A 27,436-nucleotide genomic window follows, 5' to 3' on the forward strand; every position below is an offset into this window, starting at 1 on the left:
ACGTATGTGCAAAAGTATTGCTAAAAAGTTAACGAAGGTCTGGCACGAAATACACCCCAATTAAAAGGGAAAACAATCTCCACACAAATGTTTTTGTCTCATCCAAATAACAACACCAGAGCCCTCCAGACCTGAAGAGCCCTCCTTTCTTCCTTGTTTTCATGGTCATTGAAAGTACGAGCAATTAGTCTAAAACTGTGGGAGCAGAGATGCCAGACAGATGGAAAAGAACTAAGGAACTACAGATAGGCATGGCCAATTAACCTGATCTCAAAATATATAACTTCCTCTAAACTTCTTTGTAGAATTTACACAAGTTACTTACTAGAATGTGTACTAAAGCACGACATGTAGATATAAAGAAAACACAGCCTGTGCATTAAAAAGTAACACAACAGCACAGGCTATAATAGTATTACTAGGGAGTAGTGTTTACACAGTGCATCATATTTTTTCTTTTTGTCATACCTACCAAATATCACAGGTTTTCTACACCTACACCAGAGTTAAGTCAACATACAGATAACCAAATAAGCATGGATGGATTACTTAACAGGCCCACCAGGCACTAGCCCAGGGGCCTAAAGTGCCAGGAGCCCCCCTGGCCTTCATTGGTATACTGTCAAATCTCAAATTTGACCAAACGTATTGACCAGGTAGAGACTCAGTATAACTACAAAGAGACACAAAAAGACAAAAAAACACCCACAATTCAAAGGCACAAAAAATGGCCACTGGGAGACACACACCTACAAAATAATTCATAAAAACTACTGGTACCCGTTTCGACCAAAATTAGCACGTGTACTTTGGGTTTAAAAAAAAAAAGAGGTAAATACGCTTAAAATAGGCTATAGGCTTCTTTCCCACTGCCAGTGGACAAGAGCTGTGTACACGGCCCTGCAGCAGATGAGCATACCTTTCTGTGTGTGTGTCACGTTGACTTCACGGACATGCTGGAGCACAGGTAAACAGTTGACAGCACTATGAGACAACAGCATGGAGAAAAGAAAACTTTAGGTGATTACTTATTTTTATCTCTTACTTAGTCTCTCTTTCAAACTCAGTGCAGACTAATTTAATGATGTTTGAGCACTGCATAGGTAAAGACAAACAGTGTTTTGTGACAGCGCATAATCTTGCCAGTTAAGGACATTCACCCAGTTGTTGTGTTCCCATCAATGCCGATTGAGGCCGGACATGATAAATACCCACGACTGCTGCAGAGTCATTTGACCTGGGTGTGAATGCCAATTAAAACCATTCCCATTGCATTAAAAAGCCAAATGTCAGCAGGTGTAAGTGGGTTTTTCATGCTGTGGGAAAGGCTCTTAAGAGACGCAAAAACACCACAAAGTCTGTTTGTCTTGCTCCTGTGTAGGAGAGGTGATGGGACCCTTTGCATGTCTGTGCCCAGGGGCCCACTACCTCATAGTCCACCCATGCAAACAAGTCTCAACAAATATTTAGCAATTGAAGGAGGGAGTGTTGCTTTGCATTAGTTGTTTCTATTGTTCTGATCACTCAGTGTATTGTTACAGAACAACCATAACGATCCCATGATTAGTTTCTCAAAAACTTACATGCAAAATATCATATGCTACAAACAATATTAAATGCTGCATATAATCCACACCTAGACTACGCTAAATGGATGTTATAGAAGGCCTATTTCTGCATATGACAGATTAGTTGCACAGAGTGTAATATGACATGCCCACCAACCTTCAGCATTAGATGGTGTACTTAACATGACTTGAATTCAGATTAGGGCTGCAAGTAGCAAATATTTTCATAATCAATTACTCTATTTAGTGGGTTTTTTTTACTGATTAGGTTAAAGGACGTCTTCAAACGTGTTTTGTCCAACTAACGGTATACAACCTCAAATTATGACAATATGAAACAGAGAAAATCAGCAAATCATCACATTTGAGAAGCTGCAGCCAAGAAATATGTGGCATTTTGATTAATCTCATACTGTAACTAACCCACCTGCATGTTACTGGATAGTTTGCATCCTGTTGTTGTTGACTAAATTAATAAACAAAAATAAAACAGTCTATATTGGTGTACATTTTGGGCCTCTTCACTTTGCAGCAACAGCTACAACAAACAATCATTAACTTATAGTTGTCTTCAATTGAAATTCAAAGAGACGTGCTCACGTGATGGTACCCCCTGACCCCGCGGGCGTCACTTTGCGTCATTTTGCCGGGAATGTTGGACCACGTGTCTCCGGCCGGCGTGCTCGTTCCTCTGCTGTGCGATTCATTACTTTTCATTCGGAAACGAGACGGGGCAGGGAGTGGACTTGCAAGATGGCGGCGCGGTGGGGAGCAGGCGAGGAGACTTTAACTGCGTGCAATATGGAGTTTTTCCCCATGGATACACTAGACGAGGTAAAGAATATGTCATTTATTTTATTTCCTATCATGTAACACCACTGTTACGAGTTAGGTGTGTGTTTTTAGGAGCGGGACAGAGCGTGTTGTGTGTACGAGCTGTACACTGCGCATGGAAAAGTGACACGTGGATGGCACCGTAGTATCACTAGTAAAACTTATTTTAGCAAGTAGTCACGTTTTGTGGTGGTTGCAATTAGATATTTCTTTGGTGGTGTATTTATTGAATTATACATGTCATTTAATTATAAATATGGTGGTGTTTTATAGCTGTATGTTAATGCTAGCTTGTGAGTCAGTAGCTTTGCCGGCCGGTTAGTGAACGACGCAGGTGTCCTCCCTTATTATACGTACAGTGCTTTGAACAAATGAAGTGACAGCTGTGTATTTTTACAGGTAATCAGCCTGGCTTGTGCACCCTGTGTGTAATCAGTAGCAGAAAAACGCGTTTAAGCTCCATCAATGTGCAAAAGCACTCTGTGTACTGCTCATCCATTGATTGACACACACGTGGTAACACACTGCAAAATGCTAGTCTGCTAGCTCCATCATACTGCAGCATTGGTGTATACTGATTTTTATAGCTTGATAGTGGTTAAGGTGCTGTGTGTTAACTCTGCCATGGTGTAGTTTATATTATAGGCTCCATGCCAGCACGTTGCAGTAATGTGTCATCAACTCTGATGATGCACACAGTGATGAAGCTCTTTTATATTTAGACAGTGGCTGCAGTGGGTACAGACCCAAACGCCTGTGTGGTTATTCATTGTGAGACTGCAGCAGCAAAGCCGGTTTTCATTCAAAAACCTGTGTGTGTATATCCACATGTGGTTGAATCGTGGTGGATCACATGTTGGCGTCCTTCACACATGCGCAGCAGACCCCGTCAATTCAATCTCTACACACACGTCCAAACAGTTTATAAATACATGCTTGGTGTTTTTTAAACCATTAAATATAAAGTACTTACTGAAATGTTACCTATGATTTAAAATAAATTGAAATATAAGTCAGGAGCAGACATGAGGGCCCTGCTCGTGTTTGTTGTAGTGGAACACGTGGGCGAGGCAGCCTCCCTTTGGACGGGGTGAGGCGAGGATCAAATATGTCTGCGCACTGTGTGTGCATATGTAGACAGCAACACGTGGGTCACTGTAAGAGACTGCTGTGTTTTTTAGATCAAAGTGCATAATGTTATCAGGTATATTTACTCGTATAGGGATACATGTGTGCTGGACTGAGTGTAGTTATGTATATGATTTAAGTTTGAAGAGTTGTTACACACTAAGTGAGCCTGCAGTCACATGGAGCTTGCACATTTCAGATGAGTTTCATCTTCATTTTTGTAAACTTGTTTTTAAAATGTTTTGGTTTCAGAAAGCCAATCACTGACACATATTCTGAGGATATCCAGTGATTAGGCCTTTCTAAACAGGATTTCATTAAGCACCAAGAATGATACTTAACACTGATCTGACTTTGCAGGTTTCCACATTATTTTTAGGACACACTGATTTTAAGGTGGCGTTCTGACAAATATATGTTTGGTATTTTGATATCTGCTGGCAAGAAAACCATCACAAGGTGCTGGTTGCCTCCTGAACCCCCCACAGTAGAGGAGTGGCTAGATATAGTGAATCATATTAATGTTATGGAAAATATTACTTATTCTCTTCATCCTTGGAAAAATGTGTTGTTGTTTTTTTGTGGAGGTATTTTCAACAAAAGACACTTTCTGTTTTTGTTTTTTTCCTAAGTCTCCCCCTGACATATATTTCATGGCACTTTATCGCTCTCAAAATGTCTGAAGTTGTTAAATATTGAAAAAATCTGAACAGCAGGGGAATTTATTCTGTGCTCATAGTGATTTATGTTTTATTATATAAGCTGCTATTGCAAAAATAAATAAATTAAAAAAATATAAGTAACTATTTCAGACTTACAATTCTTGCCCATTGAATTTTGTTGTATTTGGACAGATTATTTGTTAAAATATGAACTTTATATTGAGTTTTTGACCTGTATTGATAATGTAAGCGTAAATTAAAGTCCTGCATCTTCAATACATGTTTGTGCCAATGTTCTGGAATATTTCCTTTTAAAGGAAAATATTTTGTTTTCCTCCTCCTCAAGCTGAAACAAATGTGTCCTCTCTTGCCTGCCGAGGTTTCCTTTTCTGACTCTCATTTTCACATGCCTTATGTGAGCTCAGACTTGAACTTGTTTAACAACATTTTCTCTGAAAACGCTTTGGTCGGTTTGAAACCGAAAGTTAACTCTGTGTGAACAGATTTACACTGTACGACACTGGTTTTGTTTCACAGTTTACTTGTTGACGGAGAGCTCATTCCACTCCACTTATAATGGATATACAGCTCCCCCGTTCCTGTGGAACAGATCTGACTGAAGTCCCAGACCCCTAATTACACCCACATCTACAAACCTTCAAAAAACACATTACAGTTTTAATAAAATGTTTCTGTCATAACAACATGTCAAACTTCCAAAAATTGCTTAATTTCATATTAAGTGAGCCATTTTAAATTGTTCCAATAACACCATCAGAAGTGGGTTTATTTAGTTCTTTTCATTTGGGCACTCTGATGGTGTAAACATTTGTTTTCAGTAACAAGTGTTTGTCTCCACTTTGTAGTGTAATTAAAATGTTAGTGGTCATAATTATGTACTTGTGCATGGCTGCTCACAGATTTTTAGTTTTAGTTTTCACTCGTGCCAGAAAAAATCTGAAGTGTGTTTTTCCCCCTCTAGACTGATGGGCTGAGCTCTGCAGAAACTCTGGAGGCCCTTCAAAGCTGCTTAGACCCCTCTATTCTTTCTATCTTTGAGGACGCGCCAATAACAGAGGCAAGACATGTTCTGCATGGTTGGATTTAAGTGTTACAGTAGCACAAGAGAGATCTGTGGTGTTTAAGTGTTGTATAGTTGTTTGTTAATGCTCCCTGTTGACCTAATTTCCACGTGTTTTATTTAGACTAAAGGTTTAGACGAGGAGAGTGAAGCCACGCTGTTGACTGCCCTGACGGAGATCCTCGACAATGTGGACGATGAGACCCTGTCCCCGTTTGACACCCTGCCCGACTCAGACCTGCTGTCAGGTCAGAAGGGCAGGGAACACTCTCCGGTTAGTGCCCAGCTGTCATACATAACTCTCAAAGTGTCTCACAGATTCTTGTTCTCGGGGCAGAGAGAGTGAAAGGGGGCGAAAGGGCAACTTGCTGACCCCTGTGGTTCTAAACATATGCTATTATTTATGTTACAGAGTCTACAAATCTAAAAGTGTTCATAATTATGCTTTTATCTTTTCCCTCTCTAGCTCAGGAGACTGCTGTGTCTGTCCCGTTCCCCTCCAGAAAAAGACACACTGTGTAGCACAAGAGCCTCATCGACTGGAAAGGTAGCTTTTCTCGCTCACAAGCAACGTGTATGTTTGAACTTGAACTGCAGACACATTTCTGAACCTGTTGGGATATCTGTCTCCCTCTCTGCACTCAGAGCCTCCCCAGGATGCTGGCAGACTCTCTCCAGAGAAGCGATGGGGAGGAAGAGGAAGATGGCTCCCTCACTCTGAGCCCAGTGAGTCATGACTCATCTCCTGACAGTGACCTACACTGGGAAGGTCTGACCCTCCCGATTCCCATCACCTTTGAGGAAAAGGTGGAAGACGGTGTCTCGGTCAGCCTGGGGGACTTGGTCAGGCACATGCACCCATACTGTATGGCCATCTGTATGGAGAATGACGAGGGGGAACAGATGTTGCCCGAAGGAGGCATCTTACTTGAAGTTGTGGACCAGGGTGAAAATGGAGAACCCATCCTGGCCATCCCAGACATGGATCTCTCAGTCTCTCTGCCACTTGAAGAGCAGTCTTTAGAGAATGAGCAGAGAGTTTCAGACGAAGCAGAGGATGCAGCGTCTGATTGCTCAGAGCATATAGTGGTTGACGATGAAGATGAGACGGTCATCGAGGCTCCAGTGAAGGTTGCAGCCCCTGTGACACCAGACCTAAGTTCAGGTGTGAAAGATGAGATGATCATTGATAGACAGAAGGAGGAGATAAAAGAGAAAAGCCCCTCAAGGAGGAAAAAGAAAAAGAAAAGCAAGGAACAGTGCCAACCTGAACCTGTGGAGGGGAGGGTCCTCAGAAGTGGCACAATACGAAAGATGGTGGAGGAATCTCCCAAGAAGCCTGAGAGGTCGGTCAAAGAGGAGAAGAAACACAAAGTCCCAAAGGTTCCTGTTGCCTCACCCTCAGCTTCTTCCTCTGTGAAACCTAAGAAACTAAACCCATGCCAAACTGAAACACAAACAGAAATCACCACTACAGCACTGTTGCCTGAAATCAATGTGCAAGCTGCCACATCTGTGTCACCCAAACAGGAAACAGTGCCCTTAAATGTTAGCCCAGAGGAGAATCAGCCGAGCTGTTCTCTTACAACTGTGAGCTCCCGACAGCCTGATGAAATGCCCAGACAGCCAGAGAAGCTGGAAGACTCATCAGCAGCTCCCTCTGCTGTTTTGCCCCCGGTGTCTTCAGAGAGCCCTGCAGCTGCTCCTAGTCCCGCAGCACCCCAGATGACACCACCTGTTGATGAAGCCCCCCCCGCTGCAGCCCCCGCAGAGCCGAAGCCCAAATCACTCAGTCTAGCAGAGTACCGGCGGCTCAGACAGCAGAAGAAGCCCGCTCCGGTGGAAAAACAAGACGACAACAGCACCAAGTGGCCCAGCCTCCCAGAGCTCCCCAAAGAGCTGCCCCCCATTCCCTGCCTGCCTGACCCCCGCCCCAAGGATCCTCGACGCCCTAACCCCCAGGCAGCGGAGGAGGTCAGACCTGCCTGGCAGCCAAGGGGGCTGTGTGCACCACCCACCCCTGAGGCGCTTTTGGTCCCACCGGCCTACATGGTTGCCTCATCCAACAAGGTTTCAGCTGCTAGTAATGTTCCTAAACCCCAGCAAACACCCGAAGCCTCCAAACCATCTCTACCCGAAAAGCCCTCAGCTCCACCTGCAGTACCTTGTGTACCTCAGAGCTCTGGGTCTCCTGCCTCTTTAAAATCTGCCCCTCAGTGCGTGTCGCCAGCAGATGGGAAATCCTCTCCTGCAGGAGTAGAGGGTGCAGTCGATGAAAGGCCCCAATCTCAGCCTGTATCTCCTAAGTCTGGGGAGCTCACTAAAGCCTGTCCTAAAACCACTACAGAGGCGATCAAACCCACCGCTGCTACTGTGTCTGCTCCCAGTGCTCCCCAGAAGACCACTGTTGTTTACCAGAAGGTGCCTGTGGTTGCTGCTCCTGTGTCCCTAAATAGCCCGATCATATCTGATAGCAAGTCCACCAGACCCTCACCTAGTTGTACCCAGCTTTGTTCTTCTGTGGCTATCCATCCCTCAGACTCCCAGAGTCTAAAGGCCAAACCTATTGTACTTGAAACTAAGGAGAAGTCCACTACAGCAGTGAAGAGCCCCACGCAGGAGCTGATCGAGGCCTTCACCAGTGAGATAGGTGAGCTGACAGTTGATTGCAAGACTTTTAGTTTTGTTCGTGAAATGCTGACTATGACCATTTTATTTCCTATTGATTGAAGACATTTTAGCTTTCTCTTGTGAACAAATGCATATCTAAACAATGGATTGAGTGACATACTAGCAGCTGGTACTTATCTACAAAGCTTGTCAGAAAATTGCCTTGTCAGTGTCTCATCTCTGCTGCTCTGCAACTCTAGCCCATACTTAATCTGCCCCACTGATTGGCTGATGTGCAGGAACCCCATGTCAGAAATGATGTAGGAAAAGCAATGTTTGCTGTTAGTGCAGTAAAATAATACGCAGTGTCATTTGCACGGCTCTCTAACTACAAGACCATTCTCTATAATCATCCTGCACCTGTCTGTTTCTGTCTTTCCTGTAGGTATTGAAGCTGCTGATCTGACCAGCTTGCTGGAGCAGTTTGAGGAAACCCAAGGTAATCCATAACCACTGAATCTTCTATGTCTACTGTGTATGAAAGGAATGCTCTCCACTTCCTGTTTGACAAGATGACACACTCCCAAAGTTTTTTAAGTCACACCTACATTCTGGCATAAGGGCTGTAGTACTGGCCAGTAGCTCAGTGTGTCACATAGTTTAGTACCACGCTAAATGTAGTCAGAGTGTCAGTTTTCCTGGTTTCGCAATGGCGGGAAGTGGCAGACAACATTGCAGCACTATCTTTGGTTTGCAGTAGTGGGTTAAAGGATAGAAGGACTTCGACTGAAAGACTTCAAGGGATAGAAAATGCCCAATTGTGTCGTCAGTGAAGTTAGATGACCATTCTCACATATTTCCGGCCAAACGGCACATACAAGAGCCACCTCTGAGTTTATAGTCCAGCAAAAGTGACCTATGGAACAAAGCTATTATCGGGCTGAAAGCTTATCTGATCCTCCGAGAGAAGGGTGTTTGACTTTCAAAGATTGCGGAGGACGTCCGACTGTTCAAAATGGCAGGGTTTTCTACTGAAACATTCCCCTTTAAGAGATGGGTGCTGCGGGGGGCAGAGAAGCTGCTTTGTGCTCTTGTCTGCTCAGCTGCTGGAATTCTGCCCTGTCCGCAAATCCATTTAACTCTCGCCCTGCTGTCTTTGTTTGGGCGGATGTACAAGCCCCAACCCTAACAAGGGGTTGGACTCTGTATGTGCCATTGCTCATGTCCCTGGTCTTTTTTTTATTGAATTGTCACACTGTGCAGTTATTAGTAATGTAGCTGCTGACCCTTTGCTCAACTCCCATGGGAAATGCACTGTGTACAAGTATTACGAGGGCAAAACACAGGATACACTACATTTACACCTGACATGCTGTGGAATCTTTATCTATACAATGTTGAATTGGTGTGTGCTGCTCTGTTTATTGTGTTATACTTTGTGCTGATGCACTTATTTCCTTCTCTCTTCAGCCAAAGAGAAGCACTGTGTGCCGGAGGTCTTTGGTAGAGCAGCAGCTGTAGGAAACTCTAGGTGAGTTACCCTACAGCCGTAGAGCTGCTCTGTGTGGGTGATGGAGTCATGGTTTGATCGAAACCTGTTTGTGTATGTGGAGATGACACATACACAACTTTTGCCAAGACCTACCGCAAACCCCTCTTTTGTGTGACCACAGTGATGGTCTCCTGGTCTAAATTTGTGCAACCTGGCTCTTCTCTTTTTTTGCTAGACTTGGCTGCACTCTAACCAAGAGGTGGCAGCGACATTGACTGTGATATGCTAACAGACTCTGTGCTCCGTTTACAGTGTTGAGTTGGCTCCAGAGAAAACAGTTGTGGAACGTGTGAGAGCCAATGACCTCTCAAGCACTGCAGGTAACTCAGCATTTTGACTTTGGCCTGAAGATGGAGTCCATTAAGTGAAATCACTGAAATAGCAAGAGACTTTTTGAAAAGATTTTAATCTTTTATAAATGTGCAAATTAGAAGGGTTCTCATTTTACTCTGTCCTTAAATGACTTCTGTGAGCTCAGTGCTTCCAGCAATAAAACAGCACAGTCAGTAGACAGGGTCATCTGATGTACTACATCATTATCAAAAATTTGCCACCTTGCCACAGATGACGAACTGCTCATGGGTTTAACCGTGGTGCACTCTTTCCCTCTGCTTCAGCTCTGACTCCTCCAGCCACTCCTCCCCACCAGATGTGGAAACCCCTGGCCCCCGTGGCCCTGCTGGGGAAGAGCAAGGCCGCTGAGTCCTCAAAGTCGAGCCCCTCCAGGGTTATCCAGATAGAGGCCCGGCCTCTGCCCTCAGTCAGGGGCCGCAGCAAACCCACTCCTGCTGCTCCCGACGTCGCCCCCGAGGTGGCATGCATGGACCATGACTATTGCCTCCCCAACAAAGGCACTTCCAATGACGAGCAAGGCAAGCGCTGGAATGTCAAACAACCATCTTTTATCACTATTAAACCCATCAAGCAACCTGCTACAACCACTACGCAGACACCCCCATCTGCCCAGTCTACTACAAATGCTGCAGTTACAATCAAAGCAGAGGAGTTCCCTCTGGATCACAGGACTGATGGCACAGAGAGAAGCTCTGTTCTGGAGACTCCCGATGCTTCACCTGCTCGACAGGAGACTGATGCCACTGATAAAGAAGGAAGCCCCAGGAGAGGGCACTTTGAGAGGTCCTATCGTCGACATGCTGCTTACCGCTCACCCAGCCCCAGATCCAGTCCCAAAGAGAGGTCTGGAGGCCGGTCTAGAAAAAGGAGATCCCATCGTTCTCCCAGCCCTATGTCGAGTGGTTCAGAGTCAGACTCCCATTCCTCTAGATCTCGGTCTAGATCACGCTCTCCATCTAAGAAAAGGTGAGACTTGAGTTCTTGCTGCTTTTTGATTACCACTTTTGGGAGTTATGATTTCCCTTGTTCATCACTGGCACTCCTTCCTTTTCCTCTCTAGGTATCGCCACCATCACTCTGAGAGTAGCTCCAGCTCCTCATCCCGTTCCTCCTCACGTTCCTCTCCCTCGGTGTCCCGCTCCCCTCCCAGGAGGAGGAGGTATTCGTATTCCTCTTCTCGTTCTGGCTCTTGGAGTTGCTCCAGGTCACGGTCTAGATCCCCCCAGAGAAGAGCACAATGGAGTAGAAGCAGATTGCGCAGGTGCAGTATATGAATCATGCTCATCTGGGTGGTGGTCATTATATAGACGGGCCTATTATAGCTGTTTCAGTTGTGCATAACAAATACTTAACCAAAAGTATTTAAAAAAACACTAAAGGCTTCAATCTGTCTTTCTCAGTCCCTTAAGTGTGTCCCGCTATGGTCACGGTGCAAAGATGAATGCAGAAGAGGTGAAGAGACGCAAGGAGAAAGCCATTGTAAGTTGATTTTACTCTGAGTATGTGGGTCTCTAAGCAAAATATCGTGAATATAAATCATCTGATCAGCTTCTTCCTTCTTTCAGGAGGAACGCAGGGTTGTTTACGTTGGTCGAATCCGAGGAACGATGACCCAGAAAGAACTTAAAGAGCGCTTCTGTATATTTGGCGAGATTGAGGACTGCACCCTGCACTTTAGAGACCATGGGTAAGGACACAAACGGCTTTTGTAATGAGATTACTGTTGACATTTTAATGAGGTTTATGAGTATTTTGAGCAAACTGCACTGTCTTTGAACCTTCTTGGTCCCATATGTGACCTCTTAGGCCAAGCTACAGTGCTAAAGCAAAATCAGGCTTGTTCATAACTGGAGCCTCCTGGCAACACCTCCAGGTTGCTCTTTTAAAAGCAAGTCACAGCTCAAAACGATGTACAAGACCTGTTATGACCTTCACCTGACCTCTGGAAAACTTAAAATGAATACAAACTGATGGTTTTTCTTATCTGTCACAGGGACAACTATGGCTTTGTGACTTATTACGACACCAAGCATGCTTTCACGGCCATCGAGAATGGAGGCAAGCTGCGCAAGCCAGATGAGCTGCCATTTGATCTGTGTTTTGGTGGAAGGAGACAATTCTGCAAGACCAACTATGCTGACCTTGGTACGGATAAATCAGCGGACACAACAAAAAGTGCCTGTAGCCCTCACCCAGAGTGCTGTTGGTCTGTTCAAATAGTATTGATGTTGTTTGCAGAAGATTAGAGATATTGGCTGCATTTCATCCTGATACAGTGCACTCACCACAAGCTAAATGCAGCTGAGAGCCATTGTACTGTGTGAACTACAGCCAATAACTATTTGGAGGGATAATCACACTGCAGGAGGGAGACAAATTTTGAGCACACTGTCCTTTTAATGTGCTTTTTGCATGTTTAAATCATTAAAAGTCTGTTTAGAATTAGAGTATTGAACACTGGACTAAAGGTATTTAAGTTTCACACAAAAGTCACCACAAAGTGTAATTCATGGCTTGTTAGCACAGTTGTAGGAACCACTGAAGAGATGCAGGCCACGTCCTCTGTATTGATTTTATGACTGTGGAGGTTTTATTGACCTGACCTGTTTTAATGACATATTACATGGCACACAAACTGCACACGATGGGTTTTTAAATGATGATCCTGAGGTTTGTTTTTAAGATGACAATGTAGGGAGATTAAAGGAATCTTTGAAGAGAGGCTTGTCAAAAAAAATGTGATGGATTTTGCACGTGGGATTTGGACCCGTGACTTGCTCATTTTTTAAAAGTCCATGCTACAACTGTGGAGGGTCGCATCAGTCTTTTGAAATTGTTCAACCCAGTGCAGTATGTTCTGTAACGCAATGCTGACCCCATCTGTCCTTCTCTTTTCAGATTCGAGTAGAGAGTACGATCCATTGCCTGGGAAAGGCAAGTTTCATGCACTAGACTTTGACACTTTATTGAAGCAGGCCAAGCAGAATCAGAAGAGGTAACAGGAGGCCCGCAGCAGGAAGCAGTCGACACTTACCTCAGAGCCAATGGTTGGCTCCTCACCTGCAACACTGTCTTTACATTTTAGTTGTTGCATTAGTTTCGTTTGTTTTATTTTGTTTCTGCAAGCTAACACCTTCTATTGAAGTGAAGATTTGTAATGAAAGTAGGAAAAGAAAAAAAATGGAATAAGTAAAATAATTTTTTAAAAAGTTTTATTTAAATGTATAATCAGATTTGAATTGTATGGAGAGAATCATTTTTAAAAGGGGGAAGGTACGGAAAGGTGGAATGGAGCTCCCTGATGTCTGGGAGAGGTTGTAATACATTGAAATGTAGTACAAGCCTAAATTAAAAGAAATATGAACCTGAAATGCATTGTTTTTTTTTATTCCACGAGTCTGCATTCCTTTTGTCACTGTTTAGTCACATCTTCCTTAAAATACAGAAATGAGACTTCATTTGTCAGAGGGATACACCATTTTCACTCAAGACATTGTGACATGTCCCAAGAAAAGTATGGGTGTAAATAATAAAATAAAAAATGGGTGAATTCAGGTTTGCTGCTTTGGTGTCGGGGTCCTTGTGTAGACACTTTTCACAACTTACTGACTGCAGAGAAAGGAAAGGTGAAACTAATTCTGTTAACAACTGCTGTTCGATTAAGTATCCAGTGAGCCAGCATGCAAATTACCAGACCCCTAAAACTATCTCACCTTAAAGGAATGCACTTGTTAATACCATTAATGAAACCTGTGTTTTCCTGTCATGACATGTCAAAATATCTGAAAAAGCTCTAATTTGCTCACCATCACGCTGTCATGGCTTACTGGGACACTCAACTAGAACAGATCCAGAACCATCTCTGGTGTTATTAGGAACATCTGTAATGGTCCTAATACGACAAATTAAAGATGTCTGCTGTGAAAAAGGCACACACAGAATAAAGGGCCTCTCACAGTGAGTGCACTGGCTTTCATTAACCAATGCACATTTAGTTTCCTTTGGGGAGTTACTCGCTGTTTTAGAAGTTCTGGGTAATCATGCCAGAGTATAATTGGATATATGCTGGTGATTTAGAACAAAACGTGTGTGTTTTGCTGACGCAGGATACACAAGCTTAGCTCATAACAGATGAGCAGCACCTCCCCTTTCAATGTGGTGTTGGAGCTCAGCGGCATTCCTTATATGGACTGGAATCTCAAGATGGTAGAAAGCTGTAGAGATATTCAATGCAGGCAGTGAAAAGAGCGACTTGTGCTGCAAGTTTGGGGAATATGTGACAATTATTTACTCTGCTTCTTAAAAACTTAAAGGGATTAAAATTAAGGTTAGAATTTCTCCCAGAAATCATAAATAAATCAGGTCGAGTACTGTTTTTTGGTGGTATTGTACGCATAAATTATATTCAAGAGGTTTTGTACAACTGCAAATGTCATTACATGAATAAATAAATACACTTCTCGTTAGCGACAAATGCATGGTCACAAAAACAAGTAATATTTCTCTTTATAATGTTCGCTACCTGTAAATGTTTGGCGCTGCGGAGTACAAGTGTCATCTATCTCTTTGCCTCGGTGACATCTTTGCGGTGTTTTGTCACGCAGATCTAGTTCTAACTGGTTTAATCCAGTCCTGTGAGCATGCGCACTCGGTGTAAACAGGAAGAACCGACTGAAAACCAGGGCAAATCTACCATAAAGAGAAGAAAATGATCGGACAAAAACTAACTAACGGCTTGTTTTTCTTTGTATATTAACCAGCATTAATGTTATCCTTTACCAGCCGATGGTAATTTCGATTACATCTCGTAGAAGCAGTTGCTAATATTTCGTGAATTTTGTTAGACTCGTTAATACCGTACGCTAGCTAACGTTAGACAGACACTGACGCGATTTATTTCCTCCGGGTTTTGGTCGGCGAATTTGTCTGCTAAACAGACATTACCGGCGTTAAAAATAGCTCAGCCTTTTCTCAATTTGTCTGAATTTACTGACTTAACACCGTGGGAAATTTCTAACAATGGTTCAGAAAGATAAAACGCTGGAGACGCCTCAAGTGGACAGTGAGACGAGCCCCAGCCCAGTCTCCGGAGAGGCTTGTGCCGAGGCCCCTGGCCCGGCTGAAGAGTCCGGCATCGGAGCCGAACCGACCGGCCACAGAAAATTCATCAGTGGTGTCGTGGAAGGTAATATTGAATTTGAGCTTTAACAATCAAATTTGACATTTGATTCGGTTGTGATCTGCATGAAACCATAAATAGGGCATCACAATGCTGCAGCAATCGTGCTTCCTGGGGAAAGGTTGTTGTTGTTGTCAGTTGGAAAATATAAGGCAGTTGTAAATGGATAACAGCTGGAAATCAATTGCTGGGAATCGATTGGAAATGGTCTTAAACCCATCAAAATAATTATGTTTGCCGATTGCAGATCAACATTGTCACACGTCATATAGCTGAATAAATATGTATGGGGGGGTACTTATTAATTGGTGATCATCAATGATTCAAATAAATTGAAATAGGATTACCTTTGATCATCATTTATCAAGTAAGTATACCACACATTGGTGGGGTTGCATCTTAATAAGATGAAGAGTCATTTGTTGTGGTTAGCTCCCAATTATAAATTGAATATTATTTGTAGTTTGGCTTCTAATCAGACTGAATAAGAAAATTAAAGCACAGTATTGACTTCTCATAAATGAGCTTAAGAGGGCTTGTTTTATACTTCCTTGATAATTCGTAGACAAAAGGAATAATTGGTAAGTACAGGAAAAACTGTTAACGGTTAAGGAAGCAAACAATGTTTGTTTAATGGCACTTTTAGCCCAGCCCACACCTTAGGGCAAATTACTAGTTGCAGCAGACACACAGCTGAATATGCATGGAAAATGTTGTTTAAAATCAGCACTGCAGTGTGCATAGAAACTGAATGTTTTGTTTTCTGTTACAGGCTTTTATGGTCGACCATGGACAATGGAACAGAGGAAAGAGCTGTTCAGAAGGTATGATGCACTGTGTGAATTTTCTGAGCAGGCATGTCTATCAAATAAAAAATGTTATAACAGTTTGATGATTTGATTTGTCATACTGAGTTTGTATAACATGGTATTTCACAGGCAGCAGAAATGGGGGCTGAATACTTACCTTTATGCACCCAAAGATGACTACAAACACAGAATGTTCTGGAGAGAGCTGTACTCAGTGGAAGAAGCAGGTGACTATTCAGGACAGATCTTGTGATTAGCTGTCTTGGGGCAAGGAAAATGAGTAATGCCTGTTAATCTTAAGTTAAAGTTTTAAACATGGGTGAAATGGAAGAAATGGGTTCAAAGATGTAATCATAGCACAATAGTTCATTCACTGAGTGATTTACTCCTTTCATCTCCTAGAGCAACTCATGACTTTAATTGGTGCTGCTAAGGAGCATGGGATAGAGTTCATCTATGCCATTTCCCCTGGACTGGACATCACCTTTTCCAATCAGAAAGAGGTTTCTGCACTCAAGAGGAAACTCGATCAGGTATGACATTTTGTATGACAGAAGTATGAGCAGTGTCTTCAAACTTTTCGTATCCTCATAACTTCAAAAGTGTCACAAGTCTTACACTGCGTCATTTTGTAACAATTTTAATGGCTTCCATTTCAAATCCATTCCTTTTCCCCTCAGGTTTCTCACTTTGGCTGCAAGTCATTTGCCTTACTTTTTGATGATATTGACCACAACATGTGCCCTGCTGACAAAGAGGTGTTCAGCTCATTTGCACACGCTCAGGTTACCATTACCAACGAAATCTACCAGTACCTGGGAGAGCCCGAAACCTTCCTCTTCTGTCCCACTGGTACTTGAATTTTGTGTCTGAATCCTTGGCACATTTTACGCAATTGTTTCGTTTACTGATTTATTCATCTGTTTTCTTGCTTTGAAATGCAGAGTACTGTGGAACATTCTGCTACCCAAATGTTGCTCAGTCCCCCTACCTCCACACAGTAGGAGAGAAGCTACTGCCGGGCATTGAAGTGCTATGGACAGGTGAGTCTAACACATCATGTATGCCTAACATCTGGTGTTAGGCATACATGTCAGAATAGTAAATAAAACAGTTAATAATTGTGATGTGTGTAATTTTCTGCAGGCCCCAAGGTGGTGTCCAAAGATATCTCAGTGGAGTCAATTGAGGAGGTGTCAAAAATCCTAAGAAGAGCCCCTGTAATCTGGGACAACATTCACGCCAATGACTATGACCAGAAGAGGCTTTTCCTCGGTCCATACAAGGGCCGCTCCACAGAGCTCATCCCCAGGCTGAAGGGAGTCCTCACCAACCCTAACTGCGAGTTTGAGTCCAACTTTGTAGCAATCCACACTCTGGCCACCTGGTACAAGTCTAATATGAATGGGGTGCGCAAGGATGTGGTCATGAGTAAGTGTGATCCAAAGGTTACCTAATTTCTAATGTTTTGATGAGGTCTTTGTACGAGGTTATATTGTGTCAAGTGGTACCATAACATGAGTGGTTCATTAATGTTGTTTATTTCTGTTTGTTTTACCAGCGGATGGCGAGGACAGCACAGTGTCCATCCAAATCAAGTTAGAGAATGAAGGCAGTGATGAAGAACTGGAGACAGACATGCTCTACAGCCCACAGCTCGCTCTGAAACTGGCTCTCACAGAATGGCTCGGGGACTTTGTTGTGCCTCATCAATACAACAGTGAGAGCAGTCCCATTATCATATCATATCTCTATGCTAATGGATTTTCTAGCAGTAATACTCAGAATGCACTCGTAGCGTTGGCATGGAGAGCCTGAAAATGATAATTCTGTGACTGAAAAACACGCAGTAAGGCTTAACTGTGTCTTTCAGGCCGACAGGTGCCTCAGAGCGGTGCCAAAAGCACAGCCATCGACGTGTCTTCCATGGCTGCTCCCTCGCTCTGCTCTTCCACAACAGTCACAACTGTGTTCCAGCAGCCCATCATGTCTCCAGCCATGCCGCCTCTCTGTCTGGATCCACTCTCTCACCCCATGGCAAAAAGGCCTCAGGAGGAAGAGGAGGTGCAGTTTACTGTTACTATGGAACAAAATAGAAGCACTTAAATAACCGAAGTGACTATCTCATGTTTCTTTTAGATAATGAGCTCTCTTTGATGTGAACATATTGTCATTTATAAGGTTAAGGATGACTGATTCTTTCTGATCATATGCTTAGCCTCTGTTTTACTTTATTTTTTCAGCATTTTTTTACAAGTATGTTTATGCTGCTCCTGTGCAGGTGGAGGTGGAGAAGAAGGATTCAGATGAGGAGCCCATGGAGATGGTGGATGAGAAGCTGGATGAGCCAGAACCAGAAGCAGTAGCCGACACAGAGGAGAAGCAAGTTGGTCCTATCTTAGCCGACAAGATGGCTGAGGACCTGAAGCCCATGGATACAGACAAGGAGAGTCTCACAGAGTCAAAGTCCCCTGAAGAGTCTATCCAGGAGGATCCTGGTAGTGATATCGCTCCTATGCAGACAGACGATCAGCTCAAGCAGGTGCAGCAAACATTCGTGAGTTTCCTTTTATATCCGCAGCTGAAGGCAAAAAACAAATCAGAATTCCCTGCAAAGTCACATTGCTTCTGTTTCGTGTCCTCAGGATTTGTTTGTGCCCGGGCCCAACGAGAAGCCCCTGTTCACAGCAGAGCCCGTCACACTTGAGGACCTGTGCTTGCTGGCGGAGCTCTTCTACCTGCCTTACGAACATGGACCCAAGGCCATGCAGATGTTAAAGGAGTTCAACTGGCTGAGAGCCAACAGCAGCGTCGTCAGTGTCAACTGCAAGAGGAAGGAAACTGAGAAGGTGGGTTAATGCATTAAAATAAACACACACATGGTTGAGAGACAGAGGCCTAGCTGAGAAAACTAGTTCATTATTAACTGAACTTGCCTGTGATAGTATAGGTTGCTGAAAACAAAATGGTGGATGTGTATTACCATTACTGCCCATTGGGTGGTGTGATAGGAGATGGAGTGCACCATAGAGCATTGTGTCATGTGTATTAAACTACAGCTTCACCTTATTAAACCATGTGCCTCTTTATCAAAGACATTTTGACATATCACAGAAAAGCACAGGTATAAATAATAAAAGTAATGATGTGTGAAAATGTCCACTATGCCAAAAAGCCTATTATAAACCAAAGCAGTGTATTGCTGTCCTTCTTATTTATTTATTATGTCTTATTTCCAATCACTGTGTCGCATACAGGTGGCAGAATGGCAAGCAAGGGCGGAGAAGTTCGAGGAGATGTGCTGCTCCGTCATCCAGATGTTCACCCGGCTTTCCAACTCAGCTAACCGCACCATCCTGTACGACCTCTATCCGTACATCTGGGACATCAAGAGCATCATTTCTATGGTCAAGTCTTTTGTCCAGTGGCTCGGTACGTATGAAGAGACACATGAAGCGCTTACTCTTAGAGAGCATTACAGTAGCATAGCAGTAGTCTGATCAAGTCTGGTAATCCTGACTTTTGTTTTTCTCAGAAACACATTTGCACACAGATTTATAAAATCAGATAATATAAAGAAAAAGCAGTTTAAAAGTTAGCTGCATGGATTATGTCATACTCTAGAGCTGTATAGTTTGAGGCACATTTATAATTATGTCACACATCTTGCACAGTCTGCTTAACAGATGGTAATATGACTAATCAAAGATATAGATAAGTATGGCTCTTAGAGATCTTAGACACCACCTGTAGACAGGCTAAGAATCTGAGTAGTGGCTAATACCCCCACTTTTAATTAATGGCAGTTTATCATACATAAGTTTAGCACTGATCAGGCTAGTCGCATCACCTCTCAGTAGTTACGATCTTATTAATTTCTCTTGTTTCACACATGTTGATGATTGTCTTCTCTTTTTTTTTTTCTCGTCTGACTGAATGCCGCTTGCACCGCTAGCATCCTCCTTATTTATCCCATAACAAGCTGCCCCATCTCAGTGATATCTAAACTGGGTCTCTGTGGCAAACGTCCCAGCAGGGTTATTGCTGCTTGCTGTGTATCCAGTAACATCACTGCTGCATTCCCACACAGACACACTTGCTTCCATCTCTCTTGTCTGTGGGGATGGGAGCCAGGGGGAAGTCCCCATCCCCCTCCCCTCCTCCATGCCCTAGCGCGCACGCGAGCTTGGAGAGCAAGTTGACTGACTGACTGTGGAAGGCCATTCTGGTGCATAAAATGAGTCAGAAATATCTGAACTGGTCTCTGTATTTTCAGCTGGTTTTTAACATGAACCATGTGAAAATATGACGGGAACTTCTGAGTTGTTGCCTCACTGGGTAGTCTCAGTGGATTTGAACCCTCTGAGTTGTTTGCTCAATCTGCATCACTGTGGGATCCATCACCTTTTGTAAAAGAGGATATTCTTTCTCTCCCTCTTTCTCCCTCTACCCTCGTCCTTTCTTTCGCTCTTTCAGATGATTCACTGTGATGCAGTTTGAGTGACATTCGTCCATGTAATAACATCTCCATCTTTTTTGGAGTGTACTTTTGAATAGTCTGAAGCACCAGCATGGCCTGTAGGTTACCCCCTGTAACCCAGTTTCATTCACAGGTTTCTGTCCTACATGGTAAAGCTGAGGACTCTAGCCCACAGTACACAGCAGGCAGCATACCCACACTGGCAAAGTCACATCAAAAATCCACACTACTGACTTAATGCATCAGTAAATGATTAAAATCCCTCTAGCATCATAGAGGAAATCAAGTGCTCTGTGAAAATAGTTATCTTTGAATATTCCTCTTAATAACTGCAGTGTCATTAAGTGCCTAACTGTTGACTTCTGCTGTTATCAGGTTTTTACATCAGTCCCCAATCTTTCCCTTTAGTAGAAGCTGTGCAGCCGGCACTTAGTCGCAACCTCCCTGGTAATTGTACTGAGAACACTTACTAATAACTATTTTCTACTGTTTTCTCCCTTCACTATGTACAGATGGAAGAATCCACAGTACAAGTTTCTACTGCTATTGGATCGACAGTGGCCGATGTATGCACAGTGCAAGCGCCTTTTTTGTTTTGTTAATGTTTGAAAGGGATTTATGGATTTTTTTTTCTTAAACTAGATTTATATATGTTAAAAGATTGATTTGGAGGAAAGGAAGCAGCCCTCCGGATGAAGTCACATTTTGCGCAGCGATTTAGCTTTGAATCCTAAGTGTTAACTCCCAAATTTCTCTCTTTGGCAGCATCTCTCTAACTTGTTTTTTTTGTTTCTGTTAGTAGGCCTATAGAACTGGCTCAGGCCAGCCCGATGCACCTACTCAAGGAAATTTACACTTGGCTTTGAAACTTAACCGTGGCAGGATCTTCATTGCACTCAGGGATATTACTGATTGTGTAGTTATGATAACTGCTATAACTGCTCACACACACATTGGCTTGACTATGGAAGATCAAAAGTTGCATGTGTTCTGCCTAACTGTGATTGTGTTAAGACAATGCAGTCTGAACAGGTAATTGAGGTGGAAGTCATCCACCAAGAGACCATTCTGTTGTCTGTTTTGTGGTTTTTAATTTGGGCAAGCAAGTTCAGAGTTCCTTCCCGTGGGTGCATCTGCGTGCTGTGCTGCGTCAGTTCAACAGAGGAATTGTATAAAAGTGTCAGGGTAAGGTTCATATGTAAAGCAGTGTTAGATGTCCTTCCCGCGCGCTGCATTTGTCTGGTCACATGACAGGGCTTATTGTCAACCAGGGTTAGACTTTGTTAGCGGGAATGCTACAGTATACACACTTGTAAGAGTGTGCTTTAGATACACGCGACTTGTCCCTACGGCGCATTTCATCTTTGGTCTGTTTGATTGTGGCTTTTACTAGTAAGCTGAAAGGCCCTTTAACTCAGGGAACATTCACACCAGCTCTCGCTCTGACTTCCTGGTTTGATGACTCATGCTCCCCAGTCATGTGACGAGGCAGATAAGATGAGAATGTGACTTCACACGGGGTGCTGAGATGAGTGGGGTGACGGCAGCTGAAGCTTACTGTTGTAGTCCATAGACAGCATGGGGTTTCCGTTCTGATGGTCAGTGTAATATTTATGATGTCTGTCAGTTTTCAAGCGAGTACCCTCACTGAAACACCAAGGGGGCTGAACTGCACTTAATTCTGATCTCTCATCACTTTATGGAGAGCGTGCATTCCTCACTGCGTGAATTAACTTTTATCTAAAGCTCTGCATACCATGTTACATGGAGCAGTGTGGCATTGTTGTACTGACACAGAAATTTGGACCTGATTTCTTCTTGCAAATACGTAAGCTTTAGTTGCTCGAGCCCCATTTTATCATAAAGTATTTCCTCTGAATATAGTTCATTCCAAATTAGGTCCTTTTATGTTTTAATGAGTAAATTAAGATTAATTTATTTATATGGATAATGCTATTAGATACATATGACCCCCTTCCTCCCCATCTCCCCACTACCTTCATCTGTGTCAGAGAGCCCCATCCTGTGGTAACAATGTCCGCTTGGCTCTGCTCCTAACAGGGTGTCGTAGTCAGTCCTCAGCACAGTTCCTTAGAGGAGACCAAGAACCCTGGGCCTTTAGGGGAGGTCTAGCAGGAGAGTTCCAGGTATCTCATGCACCGAATTTACAGCAATCTAATGGAAAAAAAGAGTGTTGTGAGCAAAGACCACAATGGTAATATGTGCGTAGGTATGAAGGGCTTTGGTCTGTCAAAGGTGTGCTGATTGTAATGGGTCGGACTTCATAACATCCAGGTTACATAGTCTCCAAAGAAGTCCATGTCCTTGTATTGATTTTGGGATACTGTCAGGCAGCGGGAGGAGTATGGGTGACCTGTAACCCATCCTGACAAAAACAGGTTACAGCCAGTGTTTGGCATGGCATTTTCCAAATGATTAATTTGAATTTCTTTCAGCAACTGCCCAAGGAGATGCTGCTTTTCCCTAGCGCATGCGGCGCAAGCGAGCATGGCTAGGTTTTTATTTTCATGACATCTCATTTCTTTGCAGGAAAGCACAGCGCACAAATTACCAAGCCAACCCTTTGCAAGCGCACGCACAAGCATCGCAGCGCCAGCGAGAACGCAAGCATGTTGCAATGGGAAAACTCCATGATCAAACACACTTACCCAGTCTCAAGTAGTATCTCCATTCTTGGAGAGTTGCAAGCCTTATGATGGCAACTAATATGCCTTTGAATTACTAAGTTAACTCATTTAATTTGCCTCATTGGTTTTTTTCCTGGAGTTCTCCCTGCCTCTCTGCGCCAGCATCATTATTTTTCTCAACAGGAGGGTCCTGCGCAGCGAAATATTGCGATGTCTTACAAAAGGGAAAGGAGCATCTCCTTCAGCCAGTAAAACCTTAGTCAGACCAAAACACCACCCTTGTTTTATTATATTTGAAAAGCAAATATGTACGTGCTTGTTGTGCTATGTTCCTTTAGCAAAATGACAAAGTTGTGATGTTTGCTCTTGTTGTCCACTGTCAGATCAACAAGGAATATCAGTTTATACCTTTATATGGTTTTATTTAACAATATTTGTCATTCCGAAGCACTTTGCTCTCCGCTGTAGTTCCTTTTGGTTTGATAGTGGCTCAACTGCAGCAAATGCTCAGAGAGGCAGTGAGCCAAAGCAGCACACCACCTGGTCTCAGTGAAACTGAACCTGTTTCTTTTGATACCCACAGAGATTGTTGCCAATAGATGGGGCAAACGATCTTTTCTACCAGCCTCCACCTTCATTGCCAACCTCCAAAATCTATTCCATAAGGCCGTACTATCCCAAAGATGAGGTAAGATGTTTGTGTGTTAAGTCATGGCCTTGTGCACCTTATTTTTGTACCAAAACTCAAGTATTGCATCCTAAATACTGACAGTTAGTAAGCATAAATAATGTCAGAACCAAAATGTTGCAGAATGATGTTAGCCAGTTGCTATTCCCAGCAGAACTGGCCTAGTTAAAGCTGTGAATGCTTTGCACTTAATGTGCCACAATGCTGTGCTCACACACTCTTCGCATCAGCAAACATATGTAACATTGACATTGTTTGTGGCATTGTCTGGGCTTAGCTTTGGCTTTTATATCTAGTGTCATGATTGATCGCGCTACAGCTGCACCTGTCTTCTCTTTTGCAGACTGCAATTTATAAAATCTGTAAAGAAATGTACTCCGAAGGAATGGAGGGCGTACCAGTCTCTGATGATGATCCTGACCTCATAGGAGACAGGTAAAACATGGAGATGACTAAAGCCTGACCTGCAGTGTTCCCCTGCAGCGCAAATCAACATGACTGACAAAATGTTTCCTGTTTGTTCACAGGTTGGTAGGAGGTCTCCTGACACTGAGTTCAGACTATGGGTTCGTGCTGGAGGACGAAGAAGGGATCTGCGGTTACGCTCTTGGAACTGTGGACGTCAAGCCCTTTGTCAAGAAATGCAAGTTGAACTGGATTCCCTTCATGCAAGAGAAATACCTCAAACCTGACTGTGAGAAGGACCTCACAGAGGCTGAAGTATGATCTTAATCCATCTCTCTTACTATCATGACATCTGTATCAGCTGGCACATGATTGTGTCTCCTGTTGTTATATTTTACTTTACCGTCTCTGTCTGTCGTCCCCGTAGAAGATGATGCTGAGTTTCCACGAAGAGGAGGAGGGTCTTCCCGACTCTTTCCTCTCCAACTTCCCCTCTCTCATCAAGGTTGATATTCACGCAAAGGTCACTGACCCCAGTGTGGCCAAAAGCATGATGGGATGCCTTCTATCTTCTCTTAAGGCCAACGGTAGGTGGCAGCCATCTTCAGCTCTGACAGCAGTGTTCATTGCTACTACTTATAGTGTTAAGGCTATTAGCTGTGTTGGTAAGATGGAGTCTACTTCTGATTCTACAAATCTTTAAACCTGCCACCAAATGTAATACTGTCTTTTTACTTGTTTCTTCCAGGCTCCCTGGGTGCGTTCTGTAAGGTTCGTCAGACTGATAAGAGAATGTTGGACTTCTATAGTAAGCTGGGATGCTTCGAAGTGGCCAAAATGGAGGGCTTTCCCAAAGATGTCATCATTATGGGACGCAGCCTATGAAGAAACGTCCTGCTCCGATAACAGACAGAGAGAGAGCAAGTCAACGTGTGGCATAAACAAGTTTGCTACCTTAATGAGGAAAAAAAAAACTTCCATGATGATTTTATACTACATTACCATCTGGGCTATCCCCGGGAAACCTCTTTTTAGGATTTGTGTACAGAAGCACAGCAGTCGCACACACAGATTTCCTGCGCTGCCCTTAGATGTTATGGCTCTGTCGGATTCAGCAGATTGGAAGCTAAAAGGCCGAAGAGCAATCTGTAATCAGTTGATATGAGCCAACATGGAAGAGTGGCACTCCCGCAATGATTTGTGGGGTCCCACTACCCATATACCTCCAAGAGGCAGGAAGTAATAACTCCATAAGCCTTTTTTCTGATTTAATCCAGTAGCCATTACATGGATATTGCCCGCATGCCCTGACGCAAAGTGTCTGTATCTGAAATGGAGGCAGATTGTGAAATTAGGGCAGCCTGTATCTCAGCTAGTGTCTTACTACCCCTACATCCTGCTTTCCCAGCTTTGAAAGAGAAACAACGCAGCTGTCGACATAAGTAGGACACCTTTATACAGGATGCGAGGTGCTATGTGAGAGTTTGCCTTTCATCGTCACTTCATGGTATTTTCAGTTGCACCACAGTAGACTTGGAAAAGGAGGCCTTTCAAGCGGCGTGCTTCTATCAAAAAGTGATGTGAGATGTTGAGTCTGCACACATGAAGGGTGTAAAAGTAGCTTTTGGGGCTCGTCAATAAGACCAGCCAGGGAATAATATTCGTTGAGATTGTTAAAAACTCAACAAGGAGGTTCCCCTGAATTTCCATTCAAGTAGTAATAGACATTTGGAGAGCAATATAAAAGCTTCCACAAGTTTACAAACATGGTTCACAGCTTGTTCCTGTTCAGCGCTCTGCTTGTGGCCATTTTTCTTTTTTTTTCATAATTCAGCTGTTTTTTGTTTTTTTGCTTATTTCCCTTTGAGCTATTGCCTTTTGGTTCATTGCCTTTGGATTTAGACTCCAGTGTCTTCTGCGTAAAGGCTGTCTAACCTGTATTAGTCAGATACAGCAGGAACATGGTGATTTCAAGACATTGGATTTGTTGTTGCTCGATTTTCAGAGATGTATCCTGACATTGAAAGTCACGTCTTAATTTTGCCCTACCAGACCCCCATGCATTATACTTCAGACAGGGGTATCACTGTCAGAGGAAGTTCCAACTCTCGTGTTAAGTTATGTCAAATTAATTTAAGTAGTTACTTAATGCACTCAAATCAACATTTTCTGATAGCAGTACCCAGTGGGACCAAATCTTGATATTCTGATCTGCTATTGAGTAGAAAAATGTAACATTTGACTGGCATCGACGTCGGAGTTAAACTAAAACTTGGAAGCATTAACCCTCCCACTGTCATAAAGCTGCTCAGTTTTCTCTTAACCACTAATTCCAAACCTGACTTGTGAAGCACCAGCTGATCTGGGCTCTGTTCAGGAGGTGAGCTGTGCTAAAAAGCTAGCTTGTGCTCATCACTGGTAAAAGAAAATAATCAGTTTACATCTGACAGCTTGCATCCCTCCCTGCGTCGCATACTCTCAAGTGAATGTCTTCTCAGTCGAGCCTTGGTGAGCGCTCCTCCGTCACCAAAGCGGTGCTGACTCCCACGCTGTTAGGCTGTAGCCGTGGGGGGATGGAGCAGAAATTCCTCGGGCCTTTTCCTATCTGTCCATTGAATGTTTTATATTCTGCCGCATTTCCCATTTGTTTTTGTAAATCTGTGTAGTTGATAAAAATAAAAGCACTTGGTCTAATAGATAGGAGTGTTCTGTTGGTTACACGAGGATCATCAGTTGCTCTTCAGTAGCTGCCTGCAAATGTGATGTTTTGATACTGTGTACATTCATAATGTGCATGAGGTGTATTGGATTTGCTGTGGCGGTCATTAGAGTAACCTCATCTTATGCTACATAGAGGAAGAAGCATGCCACTCGCCTCTATGGGCATGATACTGTAGTTCGTAGACAGTCTGTAAACACTGTCGATCATAAAGTGTTATTATTTTGTATATCTTTATTGAAACTGTGGCTAGCTTCCCGTTGTCCTTTAAGGAATACAAAGTGCTGGCCTTGTCACAACGCCCTGTCCTGTTTCAGCAACAGGTCTGCTGTTTGTCTTCTGAACAACGACAGCAGAGCTTTCACTCATTTTAAATGGCTCCTTTTGCAGTTGGTCGACGCTCCAGCTTTCTCTTCTGCCAACAGGTTTTGATAGAAACGGGCCGTGACTGAGGGAAAGGGCTCCTATTGTGCATTTTGATTATATGAGAATAGGGTTGGGAGGGCAGGGGGTCATAAAAGTAACAGTTTACCAGTGTAAAATTTGTATGTGAGATACATAAGATTCAAAACTAATAAATCATAATAAGTTCCTTTGATGCTTTGTGTCCTTTTTTTGTTGCACAGATCATATTTGTGAGTTTGTCTTAACTGAAACTTGCAGGTCTTTCATCCCTGTCCTGAGACAAGTGTTCCTGTTGTGACAAATAAAAGGAAGAT

At 43.3% G+C, this 27,436-nt stretch overlaps 2 protein-coding genes and 1 non-coding gene across 7 annotated transcripts; all 3 read left to right on the top strand.

The window, feature by feature from the left end:
• Positions 1–2,248: 2,248 nt before the first annotated feature.
• On the top strand, positions 2,249–13,157 carry pprc1 (PPARG related coactivator 1). Of its 2 annotated transcripts, XM_033613280.2 has the most exons (14): positions 2,249–2,402; positions 5,175–5,270; positions 5,398–5,547; positions 5,740–5,820; positions 5,919–7,923; positions 8,329–8,382; positions 9,354–9,414; positions 9,688–9,755; positions 10,053–10,755; positions 10,850–11,050; positions 11,190–11,268; positions 11,355–11,476; positions 11,783–11,934; positions 12,688–13,157. In XM_033613280.2, the coding sequence occupies exons 1-14, from the start codon at positions 2,322–2,324 to the stop codon at positions 12,786–12,788; spliced, it is 3,954 nt and encodes a 1,317-aa protein (XP_033469171.2). In that variant the 5' UTR covers positions 2,249–2,321; the 3' UTR covers positions 12,789–13,157. The 2 variants fall into 2 exon arrangements, with proteins under 2 accessions (XP_033469171.2, XP_078016941.1); XM_078160815.1 differs by lacking the exon at positions 5,175–5,270 and having other exon boundaries at positions 2,275–2,402.
• Positions 11,551–11,690, top strand: LOC117248830 (small nucleolar RNA SNORA50). Its single transcript, XR_004500942.1, has one exon. It is a non-coding gene; the product is annotated as a small nucleolar RNA SNORA50 (small nucleolar RNA).
• Positions 13,158–14,433: 1,276 nt separating the features above from the next.
• oga (O-GlcNAcase) lies at positions 14,434–27,315 on the top strand. 4 transcript variants are annotated; one of them, XM_033613281.2, is made up of 19 exons: positions 14,434–14,974; positions 15,741–15,792; positions 15,907–16,004; positions 16,180–16,310; positions 16,458–16,629; positions 16,722–16,820; positions 16,924–17,208; positions 17,339–17,497; positions 17,651–17,841; positions 18,059–18,334; positions 18,423–18,626; positions 19,035–19,209; positions 20,770–20,823; positions 22,319–22,404; positions 23,489–23,593; positions 23,937–24,028; positions 24,121–24,313; positions 24,426–24,585; positions 24,747–27,315. In XM_033613281.2, exons 1-19 carry the CDS (start codon positions 14,809–14,811, stop codon positions 24,881–24,883), a joined length of 2,835 nt encoding a protein of 944 aa, XP_033469172.1. In that variant the 5' UTR covers positions 14,434–14,808; the 3' UTR covers positions 24,884–27,315. The 4 variants fall into 4 exon arrangements, with proteins under 4 accessions (XP_033469172.1, XP_033469173.1, XP_033469174.1 ...); XM_033613282.2 differs by having other exon boundaries at positions 18,059–18,319; XM_033613283.2 differs by lacking the exon at positions 20,770–20,823.
• Positions 27,316–27,436: the final 121 nt, after the last annotated feature.

Source organism: Epinephelus lanceolatus, chromosome 17 (genome assembly GCF_041903045.1).
Source record: "Epinephelus lanceolatus isolate andai-2023 chromosome 17, ASM4190304v1, whole genome shotgun sequence".
NCBI lineage: Eukaryota > Metazoa > Chordata > Actinopteri > Perciformes > Serranidae > Epinephelus > Epinephelus lanceolatus.

Excerpts from the sequence above, each read along its gene's own strand:
- oga (XM_033613281.2), top strand. The coding sequence starts at position 14,809 with ATGGTTCAGAAAGATAAAACGCTGGAGACGCCTCAAGTGGACAGTGAG. Across the intron at positions 14,975-15,740 it reads CATCAGTGGTGTCGTGGAAG|GCTTTTATGGTCGACCATGG; the intron begins GTAATATTGAAT and ends TTTCTGTTACAG. Across the intron at positions 16,630-16,721 it reads CTTCCTCTTCTGTCCCACTG|AGTACTGTGGAACATTCTGC; the intron begins GTACTTGAATTT and ends TTTGAAATGCAG.
- pprc1 (XM_033613280.2), top strand. The coding sequence starts at position 2,322 with ATGGCGGCGCGGTGGGGAGCAGGCGAGGAGACTTTAACTGCGTGCAAT. Across the intron at positions 8,383-9,353 it reads GCAGTTTGAGGAAACCCAAG|CCAAAGAGAAGCACTGTGTG; the intron begins GTAATCCATAAC and ends TTCTCTCTTCAG. Across the intron at positions 11,051-11,189 it reads AGTAGAAGCAGATTGCGCAG|TCCCTTAAGTGTGTCCCGCT; the intron begins GTGCAGTATATG and ends TGTCTTTCTCAG.